The 27,817-nt window shown below is 40.4% G+C and overlaps 1 protein-coding gene across 6 annotated transcripts in view; it reads right to left on the reverse strand.

The window, feature by feature from the left end:
• dgki (diacylglycerol kinase, iota) overlaps positions 1 to 24,491 on the reverse strand; it is a 104,175-nt gene extending 79,684 nt beyond the window's left edge. For all 6 annotated transcript variants that reach the window (XM_085436225.1, XM_085436227.1, XM_085436226.1 and 3 more), the window contains exon 1: positions 24,019 to 24,491. In XM_085436225.1, coding sequence (XP_085292351.1) covers positions 24,019 to 24,242 — 224 coding nt within the window. In that variant the 5' untranslated portion in view covers positions 24,243 to 24,491. The remainder of the gene's footprint in view (positions 1 to 24,018) is intronic.
• Positions 24,492 to 27,817: the final 3,326 nt, after the last annotated feature.

Consider the following 27,817-nt stretch of genomic DNA (forward strand, 5'->3'; position numbering starts at 1 on the left):
CGGTTATGAGGCTGGATACAGGAAGCCTGACTCTTTTCCCTCTGACCTTCCTCCCTCTATTTATAAGCATCGCCTCTCTCTCCCTCTCTCACAATGACACGCATGTCAATTTTACCCTCTCCATTATGTGTGCCCTTTTTCAATCCTTTTGTCTTTGCACCAATTCACATATTCTACATGACTTGTGTATTTTTTCCAGCCTGCACTTTCAAGGCTTTCATCAACACTTATCATACTGCAACACTGGAAAGCCAATTAACTTTCACTGCCAAGCTAAAGAATTTAGCTCCAAAGTCAGAATAATTGTCTTGTTTTGTTATGTTTTGTTCCCTGGAGTTCCTGAGCCTCTGCGTCCCTGAATACAGCAACCACTACGCTCCACGCTGATAGATCTCAATCCACCGGTGACTTCCTGGGATAAAAATGAAACAAAGTCTGCTTCAAAGTGCTCGCAAGGGTTTAAAGACTATTTTATAATGGTCTGAGGAAAAGGCTGTTCAACTTTATTACAATAATGCAATTTCTTTCTTATGGTCTGAGAAATGGCCTAAAATCTGGTTGGTGTTAATCTGCTTCCCTGGCACATCTGTAAAAGCAGAGTACCAAATTGGGGAAATATTATGAAAAAGTTTCCAATGACTTTAAGACAGAACACACGTGATGTTCTCTGGCAAAGGTGAAGTTCTGATTACGCATGCTTTCCCTTCACTTCACCCTTACGCTGGCCTACATTATTTCTCCGCTGGGGGTGTGAGAGAGTGAGAGGGAGGACAAGTCGGATTAGAGAGGAAAGGGAGGAGAAAGTGAGTGTGAAGTGGAGAGAGGCTGGAGATGAGAGACAGGACAAGAGGACACATGGAGAGAGAAGTGAAAGGGATGAAGTGTGAGAGAAGAGAGAGAAGGAGTGAAGGAGAGAGCATCTGTGGGCGGTCTTGGCTTTGCCCAAAGGCCTTGGCTTCTCTCCTCCTCCTCACGATCAACATCTCTCCTTCACACATTACCTCTCTCTCCTACCCCACCGCAACCTCATCCACCTCTCAGCGCACGGCGTTACTCCATCCTCTCTCCTATTTATTTTGTGAAATCACTTGCACTTTTTGTTTTGAATGCACATCAGATTCAATCTTTTTGATGGTTTCTTGAAAATATGCATCTAAATGAATTCTCATTGGTTGGACAATTGCCAGTGTTACTCTTATGAGGAGAAAAGCTCTGCTTCATTAACCTCTCAACACTGATCTATGACTTTTGGCAGCAGGAGCCAAAACCAAATAGTGAATGCAAGCTTAATTAGCATTTATATTTACTGGACTCCAAACTGACACCGTGTCAAAGAAGTCACAGGCAGGGCTGGAATTGGTTTTAACAACGCCTATGATGACTACAGCAGGTAATGGGCTGGTACATTAACAGACCTTTTCTGCTCTAACTGAATACTGAAAGCCACGTTCATCCATCCACACAATATTTTTAATTACCACCAGAGAAGCTTTTAATGTGAATTCAAGATTATTTATTTGTTGCCAAATCACAACAACAGTCATCATAAGGCACTTTATATTGTAAGGTATAGACCTTACAATAATACAGAGAACACTCCAGCAATCAGATGACCCCCTATGAACAAGCACTTGGCAACAGCAGGAAGGAAAAACTCCCATTTAACAGGAAGAAATCTCCAGCAGAACCAGGCTCAGAGAGTGGCAACCATATACTGGGGGTTGTTGGGGTGAGGGGTCGTTTAACCATCTCACCCAATGGACTTCAGGAGCTGGAGATCGAACCACCCACTTTGGTGACCTTTCAAACAAGATGGCTAACAAGGAGAGTGTGTTCCTCAAAGGCTGTTTGAGGTTCTCCAACTGGTCTTCAGGCCTGTTTGACTGAGGTCCAAGTAACATATCTAGCCAGAATATTTTTATTCTAAAATCTGAGTAGAGGAAATATCAAAATGCACAAAATTTAAATTTTTACTGTACTACTGGTATTTTTGAGCTGCTTCAGCCAGCAGCATCTCTCTCTCTTTGTTCAGCAGAGTCAGCAGTGTATCTTTTCCAAAAACTCCCACTCAGAAAACCCACTCTGTTTCTATAAGTGGGAAGGATAGAAAGAAAGTGAGAGCACTTCTTATTGTCTGTGAACTAGCTACTAACAGTCATAGTGGTGGAGTGTCAACTCAACATACTGCTGAAACACACACACAGATACAGAGAGTGGTCTCTTACTCATTGGCTTTGAAAAAGCAGAGATATTCTGGATTTCCCAGTAAGAGCGAAAGAGGAAATAGGATTTTATTAATGTCAAAAATGTAGAGGGCATACCACACGAGGGCTTCCAAAAGTGTTAAAGCTTCATGCCCTAAAGACCCACAAATACGCTGAAATTATGAGTACTTTCAAGAGGCAGGTGGTCCAAATCACACCAAGTCTGTTCTGTGAGTGACACAAAGTGAACTGAGGTGGATTGCAAACATGGCTTATGAAACAACATTAACCACAAAACACATTTTTAATGAGCGACATGCTGTATTTGTTTCACTTATGTACCAAACAAGGCAGGGTATGAATGCTGTACTCAATACATGAAGTCAATACCACATAAACACCCTGCAGGTGAAGCCGTTCACTGCCAATTTCTGAGAACGCGGTGAAATAAATAAACTATGATATTGATTTCATATAACAAAAAACAAAATGAACAATTTTGTCACATATTAGATCACACAGTGATCACACTTCTTTAAAAACACCATGACAGGGCAATGACTGGATTTCTCACTTGTCACTCAGTTTGCACATTTATCATGCCAACTATTTCTAAAGCAAAGTGCTGAGAGTCAGCTTTATACGAGACAGCATGTTTGGGCAGGTTTGAAAAACGGAGTTGTAGAAACTTGGAGAACGTCAGCTCTTCCAAAGGCGTGTTCAGACTGAATGCAAAGCTAACTTTAAACAGGACGCATGCACACAAAGTCAATGGGACACGCAAATTGATGTAAATAAGTAAAACCATGTCTGCTCAGGTTAATAGCACAGCTTTCTAAACAGAGCAGTAGGGAAGAAAAAAGCAGCAGAACTAGGAACAACTGGCCTTACTGGGATTTTTTTTTTTTTTTTTAAATCAGTCTGTCTGCACTGTAACACAAACAACCACACACGGCACTAGATGGATATCGAACTGGGAAAGCACCTCAACATAACTGAGTCATACAAGTGAAGAGTGGTTTTGTTTAAAATTACCATACTGATGACCAATTGTAAAGTAAAAGAAAAAAAATCACCCCAAATCAAAAAAAAAGATTTCTAAAAATGTCTTTGTGTACTTACTGGAAGACAAGAGTATTTAATTCTGTTTTTTCAGCAGCCTATAATAGGACACCAAAATACATGAGTAAGGTAAAAATTATATTTGTTTTTAATTGCTTTTGTGTAAAGTTAAATAAAGTAACATTATGAGGCAAAAATGTGGGTGTAAAAAAAAAAGAAAAGAGAAGAAAAGAAAAGATCCCATCTCCTGCTCCACACACCACTCATGAATGAGACCCGAAGAGCAGCAACTCCGGGAATGGGCAAGGCACGCTCTCAGACTTGGAAGTGAAAACTCAATCCAAATCATCCCGAGGCCAAAGCAGAGAGCCTGTGCTACTTGGCTGTGCTGAGAAATTGTCCCTGTAAAAGCTGTAAACAGAATCGATGTCAAAGGGCAGGACCCACCAGGAGTGAGTCTGACTCATTTTTGCAGTGTGAACTAAGTAATCACTACGATTACACAGACTGCAACTGGCCAGCTACCCCATACTCCTGTAGCAACCCCCACATGGAAACCCCATGGGACACGACTGCATGCCCTCTCCAGGTTTACCAAACGACATGTAGAGTGTTTGGACGAACTCCTACGCAACCTCAAGGATGTTTTTTTTTCTAGGCTAGATTAAAATAACTAAATAAATAACATATTGTTTTATTTCAATAGCAACATGATATCAAACAAAAAACATTCTAATCATGTTTGTTATGTCACGTCATGTTTGAAACAACATTTTGGTGCCAATTTTCCACTCTGCTGGAATCATATGCCTCCAATATAACAACATTCTTTCAACAATGGTGGGTTTTTTGGCATTTGCAAATTGCAAAATAATTAACAACTGATACCCGATTCACCTGAGGTGGAGCTCCTAAATACTCTGTAACAATAATCTGCACAGGCCCCCACAGAAAACTGATAAGGAATCAATAACAAAGTCGATGAAGAAGAAGCAAAACTAATAATGAAACTGGAAAAATGTTAAATCTTATCTATAGACATATTTTAACATAATTTCTGCAAACAGCACCCAGTCATACACAGATCTGAGCAGCAGTGATGACACTAGGTATATCCTACTCTGCAATCAATTAATAAATGTCATGAAGAGCCAGAACCTGAGTGATACGACCCTCTCCTCACCCGGGCTCCCTCTCTCCCTCACATCTTCCCCTGACACCTACATAATTACACAGTCTGTCAGTGAGCCTGTATGTGCGTGCCTGTGTGTTACATGTGTGTGAGAGCGAGCATGTAATGTGGGGGTGGCACCAGATTCACACTGTGCATCTGTATCTGACCTTTAACGCTTAGAATAGACACGCACAGAGAAAGATGGCAAAGAGTACAAGAATCAGAGAAAGAAACAAAGAAGAAAAGAACGAACAAACACGGGAAAACTGGGAACATTTCTGCTGCACTTCACAGTACAGTGGGAGATTCACAAAAAGGTCGATGCACTGTCTCTGTAATGTCAGGCTACATCTGCCTAATAAAATTAATCATTTACTAATAACTCTAATCTAACCTGAGCAATTAACAAACACAGAGGGAAACACACACACACACACACACACACACACACACAGAACGAGAGAGTGAGATAAAGAAGCTGTCTCACTAATTATAGTGTGTCTGTGCAGCTGAGGTCTGCTGGGTATTGTGTGTGTGTGTTTTCTGTGCGTGTGTGTGTGTGCGTGTGTTTTCTGTGCGTGTTTTCTGTGCGTGTGTTTTCTGTGCGTGTGTGTGTGTGTGTGTTTTCTGTGCGTGTGTGTGTGTGTGTGTTTTCTGTGCGTGTGTGTGTGTGTGTGTGTTTTCTGTGTGTGTGTGTGTTTTCTGTGCGTGTGTGTGTGTGTGTGTGTTTTCTGTGTGTGTGTGTGTGTGTGTGTGTGTGTGTGTGTGTGTGTGTGTGTGTGTGTGTGTGTGTGTGTGTGTGTGTGTGTGAGCAAGAGCAAGCTTTGACTTTAAATGAGGACTCCTCTTTCTGAGTGCTGGGAGATGATCAGTGCTCGGTAATCCTACCTGCGCGCACACACACACACACACACACACACACACACACACACACACACACACACACACACACACACACACAAAATAAACACAAATACAAGACTCTTCCAAAAGGTTTTTTAATCCATGTAGGATGTACGTGTTTGCGGTCATGGCAGAGTGCGTAACAGGAAGCGGTGTGCACACCCTAAAGGTCCAGAATTACAAAAAGAAAAGCACGCCTGGCGGCATGTGAACCAGACAGAGTAAAGCATAAATCCCCTTCCCGAGCATCGGCCCCTGATGGAGCAGCTGGCTGTGGGCTTCACCAAATTAGTCAGCACAGGCATTTGGCAGCAGAGCCGCAGATCTCTCTCATCCATCAAAACCTCTGAGATACCTCTGAAAGATGATTAGGCCAGACAATAAAGCAATGAAAATAAATCAAAAAAATGAAATGCCCTTTTGTCGGTTCTTTAGCCGAGCAATCTACCTGGCAGAAAATGCCTGTGAGTAAACCCTAGATACTGAAATCTATTCCAGGATTTACAGCCATGCAGAAAATATAAACCATCCAATTTCTTTTTGGAAAAAGTAGTAAAAATAGTATGGAAAAAAAGACTAATGAAAGTATGGTATTAGAAGAAACTGCAATTCTTATATTCATGTATCTACACAAAAATGTGCCAACTGAATATTTTCTTCATTGACCACTTAGGCCGCTTAGATAATCTTCCAAAACTGATTTTAAGGAACCCAGCGTTTCCACAGATTTAGACATAGCAGAGATAGTCCAGGTTCTACTTGATGTCTCGACAGATGAACCAGTTCTCCACCAATGATGGCTTCTGGATTGAGTGGACTACTGACACCAGTAGTCCACTCAATCCAATGTGAATCTGGGCAAGCCAGTAAGTGCGTAAAATGAAGCAGGAAGGGCTGGGACTAGCAAAACTTTCAAAATAAGAGCGAGGAGCTTGTGCACAAGGAAATTAATTGTGAATGCCGTCATTCCAACTCTCCACTGACCGGGTCTAAGTGTAACCATGTTATATTAGGGATATTAAAAATACAAAGTCTAGCTGGAATTTTCAGCTGCAACCTTCAAATCAACGTAGGAGGAAAAAAAACAATAGTGTGAGGAAGGGAACAACCTTGAGGAACAACACAACAAAAAATAAAGGCAGATTCAGACATTATGTACATACCACGTAATCAGGGAGATGGGGAACACCAGGGAAGACAGCTGAACACAATCAGACCAACGAGACAAGGGGAAGCAAAACTAGCATCATGACACCCTTTAATACAGCCAGAGCTGAGGTCACCACAGCTGTGCATGTGTTACATTAGTGCATGTTACACCTCCTTTGTTTTAAAAACAGACCATTTTTATATATTCTTTATATACTTTATATCATATTCTTATAATAGATGTTTCTGTATTGTTTTGGTTTTCCATTGGGTTCTCACGGGTTGTAATTTTACTTTATTTTCTCCTAAGTTTATCATTGTCATTCACAAAAAACAAGATAAATAATTTGTGTATGTGCAAACCTATTAGGTGATAAAGCTCATTGTGATATGACAGGAGTGAGACACAGAGGAAGAAAGGCCGGAGTTGCAGTGATGGAGTCTGTGTCACCTCAGCAGTGAACTCCACAGGTTCATTATCAAGACAGATGGGCTTGTTGGAAGAGAGAGAGGAGGTGCTACTTTCAAAGTACAATTACATACCAGGGAAACATGGCTATAGATAGCCCTCTGTATTGATGTACTGTAGTACTCAAATTGACTTTACTCACTCTTGGTAATGCTTACTTTTCTACCTCGGTTTCGACAACTGACAGAAACACTGCAACGTAGCAGGGTATCTCAGTCGACTGTCAGGGGACTATCACGTAAACCTGTTCGCCCATCAGCTTAAAATAAATAAATCAATTAAAGAAATGGGGACACTGCTATCAAAAGATGGTGTTCTTTGGGTGTAATATAGCTGTATGTCGCGGTTGAAGTGGGTGGCCAAAAGAACAAAAAAACAAAAGCAGAAGTATGATGGCCCACATGCACTTATCATGCTGCAGACATGACAGTTCTCTATGACAAGTTAGAGGTTTGCAAAGTTTTCATGGCATGTTTAGTTTAGGCTCACCACTCTTGGCACTTCGACTGAGGAAAAAGAAGGAAAAAAACTAAACTATAAGGAAAACTTAAAAAAAACAAAACATGAACATGAACATAATAGCAAAAAACTGATCATCGCCAAGTGATTGCAAGGTGGTAATATGCAATTTGATATGACAAATCAAGACAATCAAACTTATATCCAGGCAAACAGGAAAGCTGAGAAACACGCCAACCGGAAATCTTCCAGCTCACCTCCTGGGTCATAAAATACCTTTTACTGACAAAATTAAGGTTTCTGCATCAAGGTTAATAAGGTGTGGCCTATTTCACAACACTCACTAACAGCTAAACAGCTTGTAATTCGAGTCAGTCAGCTGTCTATGCAACTAATCGTTCAACCAGCAGTCTATCCACATTCATACATGGTTGGTATGTAGATGTATGCTGATCCATCCTGAGCACCTTTGGTTGTTTTAAATGGTGAATGCCAACAGTGCAAACAAACCAGTTTTAGTGTAAATTTAGTAATAAGTTGATAGATCAAAGCAAGACCTCGGCTGTCATAATTAATTCATTAGCTAGTCAAAAGCAATCAGTGTCACAAACATAAAAGCCCAGCAGCTACAACTGTCATGGCCTGTTAAGTGTTTTGATGACAAAATGGGTTGAGTGATGAAAATGATTTTCTCTTTATTTCCATCCAACATTAGTGAAAGAGAAATTTATTCACACAAATTTACTTAAAAATAAAGGACTCTGAGTGCTTTTCTCTACAGTATGTTAATCATTGTGTGCATTTCATCTAAGAAAAGTGAGATAAGTGTGTAGACTGCAAGTTATTTTTGAAGGTGGACATTAGGTGTAATTACCTGCATATCTATGTACCAATAAGTCTTGATGCATGCTCAATCATCCAGGTAATCACAGAAAATTGATTCCGCTTGTATCTCACTGAACGTACTTTATCCAGATGAATGTAATCATCTTTCTGGTATCTACCTATAGGTATTTAAAATAATCTATTAAAGCCATAGACAGATCATGTAAAACAGATAAACAACAAATAATGGTCTAAAAAAAGAGAAAATATTTGAAAATGTCTTGTTGGTACCAGAGGTCTGAAAAGTTTAGAGTGCTTTAAGCTGATGGGAAGGCAACAACAACCACTCGCTACAACCAAGGTATGCAGAAGAGCATCTCTGAATGCACAATATGTCAAACTGAAGTAGATGGGCTACAGCAGCAGAAGGCCACCAGAGTACCACCCCTATGAGCTAAGAACAGGAAGTTGAGGCTAAGGTTTCACATGGGTTTACCAAACTGGACAAATGTTGAATCGATTAGCCTTGTATTAACAGTTCTTGCTGCTGGTGGTGGTATAGTGGTGCGGGGGACAGTTTCTGCACATTTCTGGCCCCTCAGTACCATTTCAACCCCACATGTCTTAATGCATAACATGTCAAACTTTGAAGCAGATGGGCTACACTGGATGCTTACAGGCTTACCAAAATGAAAATGATGTCATGAAAGCAGGGATCCATCCTGCCTTGTATCAGTGGTTCAGGCTGGTTGTGGCGCTCCAATGATGTGGGGGACATTTTCTAGTCTTTGGGACTCTTATTACCAACTAAGCATTCATTAAAAACCACAATGTACCTGAAATTTGTTGCTGATCATATCCATTCCTTCATGAGCACAGTGTGCCCATTTTCTAATGGCTCCTTCCAGCAGGATAGCACATCATGTCACAAAGCTCAAATCATCTGAAACTGATTTTTTTGAACCTGACAATGAGTTCACTCTACTCTAATTTCCACCACAATCACCAGATCTCAATCCAAAACGTGCATGGGCAAATCTGCAGCAATTTTGCGATGCTATCATGTCGATATGGAGCAAATGCTAGGAAAGTTTCCATTAACTTGTTGATTCAATGCCATGAAGTATTAAGGCAGTCTTAATGGAAAAGGGGTTTCAAACCTTATACTAACAGCTACCTAAGGAAGTTTAAGTATGTCAAAACACATTTTCAGAAACTGAAGGTGTAATTTATGGTGGTTATTTCTTGACAAAATGTACAAGCAGGTCCAACGCTGTGCCTCTCTACATCTGTGGAATGTAAACAGACAGCTACACTACATAAATTACATAAAGTGGCACGGAAGAGAGGTTGGGAAAGCTGTCCTCTTCTTTTATTTTAAATCACATCAGACTTTCATTCCATTACAGCGAATTCAGTGTATTTAGGAGTCATTCTGCTTGCATTGATGTGGTCAGCCATCACCAGTCAGTTTTCAGACCTGCCTTTGTTGATTTACTTACCATGTTGTTGCTTTTTTGCTCATTATACTGTATTATCATCAGGCCACTTTCTGTGGCCATAAAGGACACAATTTCTTCTACTACATCATTTGCGGCATGATAGATGAGAGACTACTTCTCTGATGATCAGTGTAGGTAGTCATTTTTAACAAATAGCAGGTCACAACAGGCTACACACGTCACACTAACTGTCGCAGAAAACTCCTGTCACAATCACCTAGTGAGGGAAGGAAGTTAATTGACTAATCTTGCAACACGTCATGGTTTCTCTTCTCTAGTACACTAAGAAGATCTACTTCCCTTTTTTTCGTCTGTTTCGCCTTTTGCCCTCTTTTTTTCAGCCCCGTTTCCAAGTGGGAAAAGCCTCTTACAGCCAGGCAGACGACTAATAAGGAGCGGCTCCTGTCAGCCAATCCCCCTTAATGCCTCGGCACACTGCATTATGGGCAAAATAACCCCCAACACACACACACATAGAGACACCCAGTCACTCTCAAACACTCCTGAAAAGGCTAGGAAAAGAGAGCGAGATAAGCCAGAAATCCCACTGTTCCAAAAAAAGATGTCATCACTCTTCTTCTTCCTCTTAGCAAGAAAATGATTGATATGCATAAGCACACACAAACACACCACCAGACAACTAGAACAGCATTACTCAGTGAAGGTAGCGAAGGTTGTACCAACACCTCCGAATAACACCGTCTATAATATGTATAGAAATAAAAGGAGACTGAGTCAGTGAGCAGAGAAACCCTACACATCACGATGAATAACATACACTAACATAAACACACTCATTATTCTGGAAAATGAAGCAGAATCCCTTCGGCACAGAATTTGTGCTTAAGAAAAATTAATAAATAAATTATTTCAGGCTATTTCTACTTCAAATACTCCAATTACGCTCTTCTAGCCCCTCCCACTTTCTGTTCAACCTTTCTGTTTGCGAGTAGCAGCCAATCAGGAGAGAGATGGCTAAAAAAGAAAGAATATTTTTGGGTTCTTGCTTGATATTATTGAGTTTTGGCTCCTATTTTGACTTTGTGGTTAGTCTGGCGATGAGGGTTTTTTTGTTTTTTTATATAATATTATTGAGTTTGGATTCTTGATGTAATGATATCATTATAGTCTCACAAGCATTTCCCCATCTCTCCCCCCTTTATCTTGTGAAGGTGCCTTTGACTCTTCCTTGACTTCTGTGCTCAATCTGTATGAACAGCCTAACCTTTGATGTAGTCCATCCACAGGTTAGGCTAACAACATTACCAGTATACCAGTACCAGTATACAAAATTATCTTATTGTGCTTGTGTTGCTCTGTAGCTCTCATCAAACGAGAAGTTTGGGTGTTTGAGTTCAATTTTGTTTTCCATTGCAAAACATCGAATTCTCCATGCCGCCATGGTCACACATTTGGTAAAAGCTCACGGTTTTCAAAATAAAGTAACACCAACTCCCTTTTGACTTTCCTGACCAACTTTTAGATGGCTTCAGTCAACCAGCTTGAAGCTGTAAGTGCAACATGTCATTTGCTGTTGCCCATTGGGCCACAGACACGCCCTTCAACAAAAACTGAAAAGCCTCCAAATTTAGCATGACGAAGCTGTGCCATCTACACTGACCAAATACAAAGCTGACCCCTTAAAATCCCCAGGAAGAGTTTGAAAAAGTATAATGCCTGGAAATGGCATAATGGCGTCAGTATTTAATCTTACATTCAAAATTTTGGGTTCAGGTGCCTTGGACATACAAATAGCTTTAACTATGTCTTGAACACTTCATGCCTCACACTCGAAGTGTTCAGTCCCATAAAATGTCTTTTTACCCCCAAATGAATTATATAATCAACTTTGAGAAATCAGGACTGTGGATTAAAAGAAAACTGCAGCTTCATAGCACTGAGACTGGTTTAATCTTACAAAAATCCTATATGTTCTTCTGTTTTTTTGAATTATCTCGTCTACCTTACAGCTTACTCTCCCTCCTCCTCTGCTTCCTAACAAGAGGAGAAATCATAAATATGCATGTATATCTGTTCATCCGTTGTGAGGATGAGAGGAGAGAGGGAAAATTGTGTCACTGAGCCTTGTATTTCATCAACAATTGGTGCTGTGATCGTCTGCTTAAAAATGCATGAGTGTCTTTAAGCTGCCTGGACTCTGAGCCAAACGTTCCACTGAATTTAACACATACTGCACTACAAAACCAGCTCCTACACTGGTTGTATAGAACATTCGGGATCAGGTCTTTCTTGCTTTACGCTATAGAGCAGTGATCCCAAACCTTTATTGTTAGGCTAACCCACACAGGCCTATCAGATGAGCTCTGTTCTCCTTCCTGATTTTTTTTTTTTTTTTGTTAAATAGATGTGTTCATTTGGTTTCATCCTAAACTATTTCACACAGATCAAGATCAGTCTGGCAAACTTTGGATACAGATCCTGGATATTTATACTCCCATCTCAGGCTGTCCCTAGCATCCTCTTCTGTCACACCAACCCTTCTATGGGAAAACAGCATTTGCCTCAGTTGAGCTCTACCTTTTACTAAACACTTTCCTGCTGACTTTATGTCTTCAAGTACCAGTTCCAAGTCTTACTGAGTGCAACATAATGTTTACTTTGTAGGTCAAGGTTACCACTTGTGATCATAATGACAATAAACAGGAATATGCTTTACCAGAGATGACTAATGGGCTACAAGCCAATAAGCATGCAGCGTTCATTGGCTTCTCAGATCTACCTCCCGCTGATGATGTCTACTTTCCAAAAGTTACAATGGAGATGTCTTCAAAAGCAGGCGACATCACAGTGGCTACCGTTGTTTTACATTTCTTTATTTATTTCTTATTGATCTTGTCTGTCATTCACTTTAGCCATGAGAGGTAACGCAGAAGGAGAAGTGTGCTGTATTAGCAAACACGGACATATATACAGTGGGGCAAAAAAGTATTTAGTCAGCCACCGATTGTGCAAGTTCCCCCACTCAAAATGATGACAGAGGTCAGTAATTTGCACCAGAGGTACACTTCAACTGTGAGAGACAGAATGTGAAAAAAAAATCCATGAATCCACATGGTAGGATTTGTAAAGAATTTATTCGTAAATTAGGGTGGAAAATAAGTATTTGGTCACCTCAAACAAGGAAAATCTCTGGCTCTCACAGACCTGTAACGTCTTCTGTAAGAAGCTTTTTCTGTCCCCCACTCGTTACCTGTATGAATGGCACTTGTTTGAACTCATCTGTATAAAAGACACCTGTCCACAGCCTCAAACAGTCAGACTCCAAACTCCGCCATGGCCAAGACCAAAGAGCTTTCAAAGGACACCAGGAAAAGTATTGCAGACCTGCACCAGACTGGGAAGAGTGAATCTACAATACGCAAGCAGCTTGGTGTGAAAAAATCAACTGTGGGAGCAATCATCAGAAAATGGAAGACATACAAGATCACTGATAATCTCCCTCGATCTGGGGCTCCACGCAAGATCTCATCCCGTGGGGTCAAAATGATCATGAGAACGGTGAGCAAAGATCCCAGAACCACACGGGGGGACCTGGTGAATGACCTGCAGAGAGCTGGGACCAAAGTAACAAAGGTCACCATCAGTAACACACTACAACGGCAGGGAATCAAATCCCGCAGTGCCAGACGTGTTCCGCTGCTGAAGCCAGTGCATGTCCAGGCCCGTCTGAAGTTTGCCACAGAGCACATGGATGATACAGCAGAGGATTGGGAGAATGTCATGTGGTCAGATGAAACCAAAGTAGAACTTTTTGGTATAAACTCAACTCGTCGTGTTTGGAGGAAGAAGAATACTGAGTTGCATCCCAAGAACACCATACCTACTGTGAAGCATGGGGGTGGAAACATCATGCTATGGGGCTGTTTTTCTGCCAAGGGGACAGGACGACTGATCCGTGTTAAGGACAGAATGAATGGGGCCATGTATCGTGAGATTTTGAGCCAAAACCTCCTTCCATCAGTGAGAACTTTGAAGATGAAACGAGGCTGGGTCTTCCAACATGACAATGATCCAAAACACACCGCCCGGGCAACAAAGGAGTGGCTCCGTAAGAAGCATTTGAAAGTCCTGGAGTGGCCTAGCCAGTCTCCAGACCTCAACCCCATAGAAAATCTGTGGCGGGAGTTGAAAGTCCGTGTTGCTCGGCGACAGCCCCAAAACATCACTGCTCTCGAGAAGATCTGCATGGAGGAATGGGCCAAAATACCAGCTACTGTGTGTGCAAACCTGGTAAAGACCTATAGTAAACGTTTGACCTCTGTTACTGCCAACAAAGGTTATGTTACAAAGTATTGAGTTGTATTTTTGTTATTGACCAAATACTTATTTTCCACCCTGATTTACGAATAAATTCTTTACAAATCCTACCATGTGGATTCATGGATTTTTTTTTCACATTCTGTCTCTCACAGTTGAAGTGTACCTGTGGTGCAAATTACTGACCTCTGTCATCATTTTAGGTGGGGGAACTTGCACAATCGGTGGCTGACTAAATACTTTTTTGCCCCACTGTATTACATATAAAATAATAGGTCCTTCTGCTGTTACACCCACATAGCACTTGCTGAGACCATTTCACTAAAACTAAAAATGGAAACCTCAGGAGAGTCAAAGGCTCACTAACGTCAGAAGCACTCATACAGTGCGGATCATGTAAGAGTAATTTCGAGTTCATTTTCTGCACAAAAATGGTTCATGCACCATACTCCAGAATTTTTAGCAATCATTCAGAATAGAAACTGATCTAAAAGTGAAGGTCAACCCAAAAGCATCATCTCCTTTGGATGTTTTGATACGTATAGTAATTATAGTTTTATAGTTTTTCTTCTTACTGTCCACACGCCATATTTTGAGAACCATTACTAAACCAACACTAAAGTGAAAAACCAGCCAAAACAGGCTGACATTTTTCCAGAGTAACACACTAAAGCGTCACCAAAACATTAATTTTTGATGTCTGATCGTCTCTCAGTGAGACTTGTAGGTAGATAAATTAAGGACATAACAGCAAAATTAATAACATCTACATTCCTGTCAAAATTTGACAAAACAGTTTTCCTTTTCCTGAATGCATTAAATTGTAAAAATGTCATTAAAAATTATGTGTGCCCATGTGTTTTGTAGCTTATTAAATGCCGCCCTTACTGCATGCAAGGTATTTCTTCTGTTTTGGCCTTTCCCATTTAATTTCCCCAGAGAAAGCCAATGCTATTGAACTGCACTGGGATGTATTGCTCTGTTTTACAATTACTGTAAGTAGAATGACATTAAAGGTTTCTAACTCATAAATATCTCTTTCCTTTAGGCCGTTTCAGGCTGCTGACCGTGTGCATCGTCCATAGAAAACAACTGCAGACACAAAAATCAGAAAGTTAAAAATTCACGAGTGCCTTCAGGAGCTCCGGGTAAGTACATTTGGAAAATCAAACATGCTTTTTCTACTGCAAACTCACATCTTTTTTTTAAGTTTAATTTAAAAAGAATGACAGGTTAATGATAACAGAATTTAAAGCTTGAAGGAAGAAACCAAGATTTCAGCACATAAGCAGCAGCAGGAGCTCCGCTGGTTATAAATATATCAGGGACCTTAAATGCCTTACTCTTACACCAGAAGACAGCTTCATTCAAGTCACCGGGCTTGTTTTATTTTAAGAGCGAGTTAACTTTTATTACTCCGCCTAATGTCACTTCTCCACTGGGTAATAAAATAATTGTCCTATAATATGCCACTGCCACTAATTCTCTCTTTTTCCTGCTTCCTCCTCTTTCATATATACCTCTGACTCTGTATCAAACATTTGCCCATTTCTCTTCCCCTCTATAGCCATTTTTTACCCCTCCTTTCCCCCTCTCCCCTCTGTATTCTGTCCTAATTGAAGGCTGAATAGAGTTTTATATTCTGGCAGTATCAGATGATGAAAGGCCTTTGATCACTGTTTACCCCCGCAGGTGGTACACAGCAGTAGCAACATGAGATACACTCGTATCTTTTTATGTTTTTTTCCTCTCTCCTCCTGCATTTGTGTGTGCCTCGCCAGCCTTTTCTCTCCATCCCTCTCATACACCACCTCGCAGTCAGCCAGTGGACGTGAAACCCGGAGTATATCCTGGACTGCAGACATGCACTTATTGTGATATGCCATTTGTAAAGTGGGCCGTAAATAGCGGAAGGATAGCGTTGCAACATCCTGTCCTGTGGCGGTTTGTTTCAGCAACAATTCCCACAAAGGCGGAGGTAAAAATCTCACCACACGGTAAAGCTGGGGTGATGAAACAGAGTGTTTGTTTCTTTGTATTTTTGCTTCGGGGCAAACAGGTCACGCTGGCATTTTCTTTGCCTGCAAAGTCAGAGATCACGGCCAGATAGCTGGTTCATCAGCTACAGACTCGAAGTCTTAGGTGGTTGTCAAATAATGTGTGATTCAGCGTTGTCGGCTTCTTGTTAGCGATGACATCCTGGAGTCAAAGAAGGTGCCAGGGGAAGCATTTGACAGCTGGGATACAAACAGTAGATTCTGGGGGTATTTTTAGCCTTGATTTTTTTTTAACAGAATGGTAGAGAGCAGACAGAAACACAGGAAGAGAGTGCGAGGGAATGATATGCAGGAAATGGTCCAGGGTGGACTCGACCCCAGGGCCCCCTGCCCCCATGGGTTCCCCAATCAACCAGGTGAGCTACAGTGGCACCCTGAAGACTTGTTTTTATAGAATTTTTCAACTGCCTACTCCTTTAATCAGCTGAATATAATCATACCAAAAATGCAGCACAAGGCAGGCACATCAGACTTTTATTTTATTTTATATATATATATATATATATATATATATATATATATATATATATATATATATATATATATATATATATATATATATATATATATATATATATATATATATATTTATATATTAGGGGTGCAACGATACACAAAATTCACGGTTCGGTTCGATACTTTGGTGTCACGGTTCGATATTTTTTCGATACAAAAAAAATGTTCATGCCTTTTTAATTTGTCATTTATTAAAATTATAAATATATATTTTAACTCAAAAGTACAGTTTTTAAATTTAACCCTAACCCTTGTGCGTGTTTTTTATTTTGACAGCGAATGCGCACCTGCGGACCACTTATGTGCAGCCCTGGTTATTTAGCTCGTCATATTGCAGCCACAGAAATTATTTTGTCCATGAAACCCTAAAGCTGCACTTTCTTTTTGCCTTATAGTCTGATTTGTCATAACTTCTCCTGCTGCTTTTACACGCGCACTCACATAAGCTCAGCGATTCTCTGCGCGATCAACCTCTCACATGTTTAAGCTGCAGGAGATTTCACTTGTCATGTTTGCATAGTAAGCTAACGATTAATAAGACAATGTCAGAGGAATTGGTGCACAAATTATCATCACTCACCAATCAGTACTGTCGCTCTCTATACACAGTTCGCACGATTGCAAAGTGAAAGCAAAAAAACAAGCGCAAATTCAAACGTGACTTCAATATGTCACATATTGACAGTGGCTCACCGATGCCAATGACATAATTACCCAGCTACATTTCTGAAAGAATGCAAAAGCATTGACATATATTTTTCCTACAATAGCCCGACGGGCAGGGAAGAGATAGATTTTGGTAGCCCGACTGAAAAAATCGCTAGCTCCGGGACGTCGGGCTAGCGATATTGCAAGCCCTGTATCTGATTGAGGAATCACTCATCTTTGGAAAAGAGAGTTTATTACAGAGAAATGGCTCTTTCCAAAATAAAAGCTATACTATCCGCTTCTTCTGGGCTATATTCTCAGCAGCATAAGGAGAATCATGTGCTAACAGCTGTCTAAATGACTCGGCTAAAGTTAGTAGCATGCTTGTTGTTTTTGTCTTTGCACTAGGATGATGTCGGCGTAAATGTGCAGTCATATTCGTTGTGTTCCCACTAGTGCTTTCAGGTTAATCTCGTTGAAATGACCTTAACGCCACAACACGGCAAATCTCCGTTAACGAGCTACCGCCGATCGCTCCGTGCATGGGGCTAGACGGCCAACACATTAACGAGCTAACTGCGCTAACACACTAGTTCACACCAATGTAATTGAGCATTGCATGGCACATCCAACATACTGTTTTACTTTAGTCCATGACTCGCTTACCTTCAGGGTCATACGTCACATGAAAACCAAAATAATTCCAAACGCCAGATCTGAATGAGAGTGGGGGAGGTCCATGTTGCTGAGAGGTTAACTTCTGTCTCGCTAGCTTGCCCTGCGCTCTTCCTCCTGACTATGCTGTCTGTGTTGAGCGCTCAGTGGATCTGCGCTCGACAGTGCAGCCTAGGCGGAGTAGTCGAACACAGATTCACTGAGCGCTCAACACAGACAGCATCGTCAGAAGGAAAATTGATAAAATAAATTACAAATGTTGTATTGTTCGATACATATGCGTACCGAACCGAAAGCACTGTATCGAACGGTTCAATATCGATACGAATATCGTTGCACCCCTAATATATATATATATATATATATATATATATATATATATATATATATATATATATATATATATATATATATATATATATATATATATATTATGAAAACTCTTCAGATCAGCCAGTACAGTTTCAACAAATTCAAATCTATACTAAACTTTATTTTAAAGTCATTTAAAGAATATAAAAACAACACGCAGAGACCACCAAAAGACGAGCGAAATTCGTAGATACTTTGTAAGTTCAGCAGAATAAAGTAAACAGAGATTGTTTTGTGAACACAGACACTGATTTAGCATCAGAATGTATCTGTGTATGTACCATTTTACCCCCTCTCTTCAAAACCACAGACGTTCTTCTGTACTGGAGACTGTTTGCATACACGGAGGCAATTTTCCCCCATTCATATTTGTAAATCTTATCCTTTAGTGCTCTTTTTTCACAGATTTATCAGTGAGTTCTCTCTCAAATGTTCTCATAAGTTACAATAAGGACAAATTAAATTAAAACTGTCATTCCAGATAACATAATAGCTATCTTGTGCAGATAATACAGGTTTGCCTTTTCTGTTTGCTCTTTGGTGAGCCTCAGACACAGAACATTTACATGCCGCTGGCCAGAAACATTAGAGGATAATTAGGGGTTACATATCCAGGGATTTTTCCAGGCTGAGAATTAGTCTTTGGGAGTAGACTACTCGAAAAAATATATAGTTTATATATGAATAAATAAAAGCATAATTAAAAAACTAGTAATCATTTTGCCCTTACTGTCCTTTGGCTCTGACTAACACCTCTTTAATGGTGCAGGGAAAAGCCCCAGCATCTCTAATGGCATCATCTTACAATACATATCTTCCACTACGTATTTCAACTATGATGCAGCTCTAAGTTGCAATTAATATTTTATATCTAATCTCAATGTGGCTATCAGTCAGTTGTGGCATAATTAATAAAGTGTTCCAGGAAGACTGCAAATATTGTAGGCATGTATATATGGGCTTTGGGGTACATTAGGACTTCAGAAAGAGTGCACAGGGATGGAGTGGGGTCATTGTGAGGTCAGGACAGAGGAGATAGAGTCTCATTTCGCTGCTATGAGCACAACTGCCGCTCTGCTAAGGCTCTGCTTTATGGGTTGTGGGAACTGTAGCGGGTTTATATAATTTTATGAGCTCTAATGCCAACTGTGTTGACAGCTAGATAATCCAAAAAATCTATAAATGCAACGCTGACCAACTGCCTGTCACAGATAACCAGGAAGTGGTTGGAGAAACATGTCACTGACTCACTTACAGATTGAGTGTCCAGCCGGCTGACTGACTAGCTAATTAAAGTAATGTCTTACAAACCAACCGGTGCACTGACTACACAGACACACACAAAGCCGCTGTCTTTTGACAGAGGAAGGGCTGTCATGCAGGCAGATGGGTGAGACATCTAAGAATAGATAAAAGGAGGGACAGCATTCTGGGAACACACACACACACTCACACACACACACAGACAAAGTGTGACGAATGTCTGGCAGATAAGTTACACGTGCCTCATGCTGCCATAAACACACAATACCACAGCTCCTCACATACACTCACACACACGCTGGCTTTGATGTTCAACAGCATAATTTCTCAGCTCTTTCATATTGCCACATATGGTAATTCACTTCTTGGCATTGGCCACTTCAAAGCTATGTAAACCACCTTCTTACAAACCATCTCCCCTGACCGGCTAATTCCATTTCCTGCACATCATGGCTGATTCCACGAAGCAGAAAATTCACAGATTAATCATAGCCTCATCCAATAAGGTCAAAGGTCCAAACAACCCAAGACACGCCACGTTAACCGCCGTGCCAATCTGCCTTTGTCGTGTTGATAGAACAAGGCAGATTTATTTGGCGTAATTAAATATACCAGACTGTATTCTTCCAGTCCAAACATACGACCGACATAATGCGGTGGATTAGAAATACAATAAAGAAACAAACTGTTCTAACTTCAGATGTGACAAAAGAACATCATGCTAAGGAATAAGTGAAATTCCAGCAAAGAGTACCATATACACAGTATAAGTTGTTCATTAACTAAAAAAAAGAAAAAGAAAAAGAAAAAAAATGGCAGGTTTTCTAACCATCTGGCATTTCATTTCCACATTCTTCTTCTCTGAAATACTCGGTGCACAGTAGCAAACAGTGGCTGAGTAACATGAGCCAAATTCTCTGCTTTGCAAACAAAAATAATCCAACTAGGGATTCCAGTGAGGCCATTTACAGTTTATGAGCACTGAATACAGCTACTGGAAGCAGCTATAAAGGGACAGGGTGGACAAGGTCATTATTTGGTTCATCTTTTGTCATTCCACTTTCCTCCCAGAACTTTTACTCTCAATTCCGGTGTAATATTCCAATATACTCGGTATATATTAATCTCTATACAGAGAAATCTGCATTTCTATATATGTAGAATATCTAGGCCAGAGTTTGGGTAAATCTTCTGGTTTCTAGTTGCATTACTCAATCAAGTTTGAGCCAAGTGTCTGATAATCATCATAAAAGAGCAATCACACTTGCCAAAATTTCATCTCACACCAACAACTATCTGTTGATGAATGACAGGTTTTAAGGGTATCGGCATTTATAAAACACAAGATAACCTTACAAGTACTCGTCAGTTGTTCCTGTTGTATAAACTAACTGTATTAGTATATTAACCAGATGAAAACAGGGTAACTAATGCCTAATAACCTAATAAAAACACAGTTAAATTGTTCCCATTTCTTTTTACGTAAAAAAATGTTGCATTTTTAAATTAAACAATCGCCAGCTCCTTGGACTACACCACCTTATTTTGGTGTAGTATGGCAGACCACAGGTCATTACTTAATGAGAGTAGGAACTCCTTATTTTTGGCAAAAATTATGATCAGAATTACTCACAGGCTATGGAAAATTGTGTATTTACTAAACTAAACTGTCTCACATTTAAATTGTTGGGATCTTATCACCTTTGCCAAGACAACAGCCAGCTGCTGTGCATCACTTAAAGCAGGCCAGTTCAATGGGTCCTGAGAGATCTGGAGACAAAAAGCAGCAAGTACCGGTAGTAGTTCTTCCACAGGTTCTTCTATGGAAACTGCTGGGTTTTACCTATCGAAGTCATCTCAGCTAGAGCTGAACCTAACAGCGAGCAAGTTGGTCAATTACACGGGCCTAGAGAAGAGTCAGAAACTGCTGGTCCCTAGGGGAAACGTTTATTCTCTGACCAGTTGTTGCTAGGTTAAACTGGTCCAAAAAAAATGGTGATAACATCAAAAACCTCCCTGAGCTTTCTTTAGTCGCAATCAGATTATCACATTCACCTTTAGTTTCCACAGAAGACACCACTGCATCTGTAAACCCTCACTAACTGCAGTAGTGAAACCAAAAAAAATCGGCGACGAAAAAGGGAAACCTTCAAAGTAAAAGTTAATCACTGCTATCTAGGAGCAACCAAAGCAAACGTAAGAAGGTTTTGGGTGCACCACTTTCACCCAGCGAGAGCAAGCAACCTCCCGCAAACACTCCCCAACCAATCTTTCCCTCGCAACCATTGGTTACCATGGGGTAATTGTTTTCATAATCACTGGAAGCCAAAAGTGTGACTTAAAATAGTTCCGATCAAGCTCTGAACTGTTTTACAGAACAATAAATCTCAAATACTGACTCTTCCTCACAGGCACAAAATGTCTGGAGAAACACCATTTTTAAAAAAAGTACTACTTATGAACATTTGACTCGCTATATTTGACTCAGTTAAGTGCAATAAAATGGATCCATGTCGAGCAAATAATCAAACACCACCACTTCCTTGACTATCACATAATAATAACACAACTTCTGCCAACTAAGACTTCTGCTGGCTGAACACGATTCTTCACATGACGTCATCCTTTCCTCCGGAGTCCATAAAGCAGACGAGGGTTTGATATGTTCAGTGTACCAAACCCATCAATGTTCCGGTTTACTGCTGCATTTTCTACTGAGGCAACACTTTTATCACAACAAACTACTCCTGCAGTCATAAAATTGGAAAAAGGCAAGCCAGCTGCGGCACTCCCCAGGAAACACAATCTCCTGGAAACCTCACTTAACCAAAGATGGTTTCCCCTCGGAACAGAGACTCCGTAAATGATGACACAATAAACACAAAGGAGTTGTGAGTCTCTGTTGTCTTTGCCTTACACTGTTTAAAAAGATCATGCACACTCCAAACAACAACAACAACAAAATGGGTAATTATCATCTGTCGAATGGATTGTAATAGGATTATTATAATGTACCAGCACTTTTTAAAATGAGATGAATTGCATTCCTCAAAAAAAAAAAAAAAGGAATGGTTTATTCAACTGTAATGTGTTTACATGGGGAATATTTAATCTGACTGGGTCATTAATTACTGGGGCAATAAAAGGCTTACAGTAATTATCCTGCACCCCCACCCTCCACCCAGGTTTAAAAAGAAATAATTTATCAAATGCAGCCATAATTTTTAATTTACAGTTTTTATTCTTTGTGTTGACGAAGACCAAATGTGATTTACAACTTTAAAATGAATGAATTTCAATAGGAGGGGATGTCTCACCGTGGAAACCAAGAAAAAGAAGTGGCAATCGGTGTGTTTTCACCCAAAAACATGATATTTTTCTAATCAGAGTAGATTTTATTCCCTTAACTGATCAAAGTAGGTTTTATTGACCAAGCTGTTTTGTGACCTTCAATCTAACCAAGTAGTTTTTAATCCCTAAACAGAGTCATTTTTACTTGATGATTAAAATCTACGAGTCAAAGTGAGGTCGACAGTGCAAGTTGCAAAATGACTCACTCAACCTCTCCTGCAAACCCTCCCACATTCAAAATGTGAACGCCATCGACATCTGAAAGTGAAAAATATTAATTTCATGACACAAATCAGTACATACGAGCACAGAGTCACCAGATTAGAGGTCGTGACCCTTTCTTATCAATTTTCCCAAGCAAAGATTTAATAGTGCTGATGGTAAAAATTATACTTCACTTTATCACACTGCCCCAAATCAGACACAAACAAGTTAGTCGAACACAAACAAGCTGAAATGATTGATTTGACCCCCAACTACAGATCATTTCCAGCAGACACATAAACACAAAGCCTAGACAGAAAGACAGACAGATAGACTGTGTGAACGTGTGGACTTGGGATCTGGCCAGTTTTCACTATCAACTGCAGCTGCCAGTCACACTGGGGTGTCAGGATGCTGCTGGCATTCACGCACGCACGCACGCACACACGCACGCAAACACACACCACAAATCAATACAGCTTCACTCCCTCCCCCTCCTCCACACTGTTCCAGCACCACAGGGACATGCACACATTGTTGTGTATGTAAAATTGTTTTTATCCCTCACTGATGGGGCTAAAATGCCCTGGCTTTTGTGCGCATATCAGTGCTGGGGCTGTCAACAGCAGCATGGTGAGCACAGCCTGGGACAAGGCAGGGTTATCATAACTATGACATGTGAGAATTTAGCTTTTCAGCTATGAGCTGAAGTATGCACCACTCAGTGTGTGTTTATGTTTACAAGATTTAGCTAGCATGGGTGTAATTCTTGCAGCAGCTTTAGCCTTTAACGTGTAACTTAAGCACGAGGAGAGTGAAGTATAGGCGCAAAGACATAATAAATGCACAAACATATCCTTCTCGAACCAGTATCCTTCCCCAGCATCCTCCCAGCTATCCCACTCACCGATACGACGTCTGTTTTCTGAACGCCAGTCCCCTTAATTTCTCCTCCAGAGTCTCTTGCTCCATGTCAGGCAGGCTACTGAACGTGTCGCTGCAGCAGCCCACGGCAGCCTCCTCCGAGCCGGCTCCGGACTCCGAGTCACCCCCGTCAGCTCCGAGAGAGGCCGGGCGCCCGCTTAAGCCCCCCGCCGCCGGGCTGGTGCGATCCTTCGCTTGGGGGTCCATGCTGGTCGCTCCTCGCGGTGTCACGCCGCGCTGGACCCCCTCTCCTCCGGGTACTGAGAGGACGCGGATGCCGGCGGTGAAAAGGAGAGTCTAACTACTCCGGCGTGATAATAAATTTAAAAAAAAAACGTAACGCTGAGAGCGGCTGTGTGGGCTTTGACCGCTGACCGCCTTTATATACTGCAGCCGAGCACGGCAGCACGCGCAGCCGCCTGGACAGCAGAACAAACTGCACTCACGAGCCCCCTGACCAACTGGCAGTGAGCTACGTCAAGCTACGCACGCCAGGTAGGAAGTGGGAAAACTTGTCTTCAAAATAAAAGCCCCCAAACTTTTTTTTAAACGAAACATTTTTATGTGACATTTGATATTTTAAAAAAATAATATTATAATAATTCATTAAAAAATTAACCATCGTCTTTTTATGTCATAAAATAGTTATTTATACATAGAGCAGTAAGGTTTTTTGCTTGTTTGTTTTTTTTTACTATAGTTTTGTGCCCGCCTTTTTTTTAAATTAGAGGTTTAAACTAGGTTTCCTTTCGCTTTCTTCTCCTACTTTTTTAATTTTGGACCAGTGTCCCCTTAAATAAGCCCGAAAATACCTAATAAGTACATTTTACAACAAATGACAAACACAAAAATATTCTGAATTTTTTTTTTTTTAAATGTGAGTTCTTGCACAAATTATAATTATGATTTAGAATCAATCCCTGCACTTATACTTTTTTACACATTAAGAAGCTCCATATTCCCATGCATTTTTTTACCACAAGTTAAAGGCAGATTTAAAATTTCAGATGACATAATTGTTTTTAAAGCTCAAAATCTTTAAAACTACTATATTATAACTAATATTAGTGATTTATTTACAGTTTCTTCTTTAACATCAAATCCATTGAAACGTTAAGTACATATTTGATATTAAATGGCTTCCACGAGGTTCCTCATAGCCACAACTAACCAATTAATTTAAAAAACAAAACATTTATTTCGAAATACTCACACGGAAGTTATGTGTTTTATTGTTTGCGATATGACACAGGTTTAAAAACTGCAAAAGCGCGAGCTAATGTGAGGGCGGTGACAGTAAACACGTTCAGTGTGTGCAGATCTTGGCTGACTCCGACATCTATCCATCCATCCGTCCTTTATCCATCCACATGGCTCATGGGGTGAGCAGCGTGGCATTGTGGGATACTCCCTCTCCTCCTGCTGCTCTCTTTTCTGCAGCATCATCAGTGAGAAAGTAGGCCAGAGCGTAAGCATACATGCATCAGCACATTCAGACTGCTAGTATCTCATGCTCAGTCTAGTCACACACATACACACATTCCATGATGTCAACATGCTGCCCTTCCCTCTTCATCATGCTTCTTTGCTTCCTACACGTTGCTGTCAGTCTCCCTGTGAAACATCAGGCCACATCTGTCCCTTTTCACTCCACTGCACCGGACCATCAGGGAAATTACTGCTGAGTTTAAACAACCTTTTTTTCATGTGTGCATGAAAAAAAAAATCTGTCACTGTATATAAACCTGATCTCTCCGGTTCATACTGTTATAGTGTTCGCTTAGTGCATAATAGGCTGTCAACCTAAGGAAGAGACAAGAAGATGAAAGAGCAATGAACACTACACGAAAACTAATAGCACTATTAACCACAGGTGGCACGGACCAGTAATTGATATGCAAGCCACATGACTGTACAGCTAAACTAATGACTACAGGTAATAAGCTTCATTAACATTAGTCTAATCATATAAGAGTTACTAATTTTATCTACAATACTGCAGCCATACTGTCCAAAAAGCCTTACAAAAATTAAAAAGAACAAATAACTGCTTAATGGTAACCCAAAAAATAACCAGTGATGGGCACAAATGGGCAAACTGAATTATGCTGAAACTTAAACACACTAGTATTAGTTAAGATTTATATAAATCTTGGGTGATCATGGTTCAGGGGGTTGGGAGCTTAGCTTGTGACCAGAAGGTTGCCGATTCGATCCCCAGCTCTGTCTGTCTTGGTTGTTGTGTCCTTGGGCAATACACTTCAGAGGGGCCGATGGCGCGATATGGCAGCCTCGCTTCTGTCAGTCTGCCCCAACTGTGGCTACAACTGTAGCTGCCTCCACCAGTGTGTGAATGAATAGTGGAATTGTAATTTAAAGCGCTTTATAAATCCAATCTTTTATATATAATTTTTGACCTGCCAAATTGCATTTAATAGCTATTTTATATTTTCTTTTAAAAAAAACAGCAACATATAAGCAATTGCTTTTCCCTGAACCCTTTCTGTCTGAAATATAACGGGGTTATTTTTTATTTAGTTGTTTATTTTATTTATCTATTAGTATTTTTCATTGTTTTTGGAAAATACTGCTTGTTTTGCTATGATCAGACAGAAATAAAATTAATGAAATGAATTCACTAGAGAAAATGTCAAAAAGAGTTCCACAGACTCTGTCATATTGGATAAAAGGTCTCCTGAACTTTGATACCAAGTACCAAAAGTACCAAGTTTGAGATCAGGTTGAAATCACTTCTAACCATTCACTTTATCGGATGAAACAGCGAGACTTGAGCGCCAGCTATCACGACTCAACCAGCCATTACTTGTTCAGTTAGTCTTTTACCCTAATACCCGGTTTCTGAGGTGGCCAGAAATCTCATTTCATGGAAGAATCTCTGTGTGAGCAGATTTTTTTAAACTTTATGTCTTTATAATGTCTACAATACCAGAGTGCAGACTAATAACAAAAGAAAATATCCCTCACAAATCCAGTATATATGTGTAAGACTTCTAGTTTTAAATACTCGTATCGAGACCTTTGAGCGGTGTTCTCGGTACCTCCAGCTCTTTGGCTGCAGATATGTCTTTCAAACAAAACCCTCAGTTGATAAATGAGAAACTACAAAAGTGGCTTGTTTACCGATCGAGTTCAGTCAGCAGTGAGTCTGTTTCTCTGGACTGTGTCTGTCTGATTTCCAGGGAAATCCTTAGAAATGAATGCTGCTGTGTGAAACGCATAAATCAGTGCTGCACTAAACTTTAAAGAAAACAGAAGAAGCTAAATCCTGCTAAATCCAGTCAGGACGGTCAGGTTTGTGGGATGTCTCGTTTTCAGCAACAGAAACTGTCAGTCTGCAGTTCTAGAGCCAAAAATTGCCTCCATCAAAACTATATCACAACACGAGTCAGCATATTCACATACTTTTTACCATTTTAACATGCATGACATCACTGTGATTCAGTAACTGTACATTTTGACCTGTGCACAAGCACCAATTACTGCATCTCCTCAAATGAGGTTCTCCTAAAGTGAGTCAATCCCCAATCTCCTCCATAAAAACAGTTCAGTGGGTGAGTTTGATTGGCATGTGTCATGGGCAGCTGTAGCATAATGGTGGTGTTGGTGCTTGTTACTAAGCAACAATTATTATGTAGGTCTGTCTGCCTGTTGCAAACGTACAGTTTATGAATGAAGCTTGCTAACAAAGTTCGCAGGATTTAGCCAATAACTTAGCATTCCATGCTCTCCACCTTGAGTTCAAAATATTTACACTGGAACTA

The sequence above is a fragment of the Copadichromis virginalis genome, linkage group LG17 (assembly GCF_057382275.1).
Source record: "Copadichromis virginalis isolate Kocher_CV1m ecotype Utaka linkage group LG17, C_Virginalis_male_GT1.1, whole genome shotgun sequence".
Taxonomy (NCBI): domain Eukaryota; kingdom Metazoa; phylum Chordata; class Actinopteri; order Cichliformes; family Cichlidae; genus Copadichromis; species Copadichromis virginalis.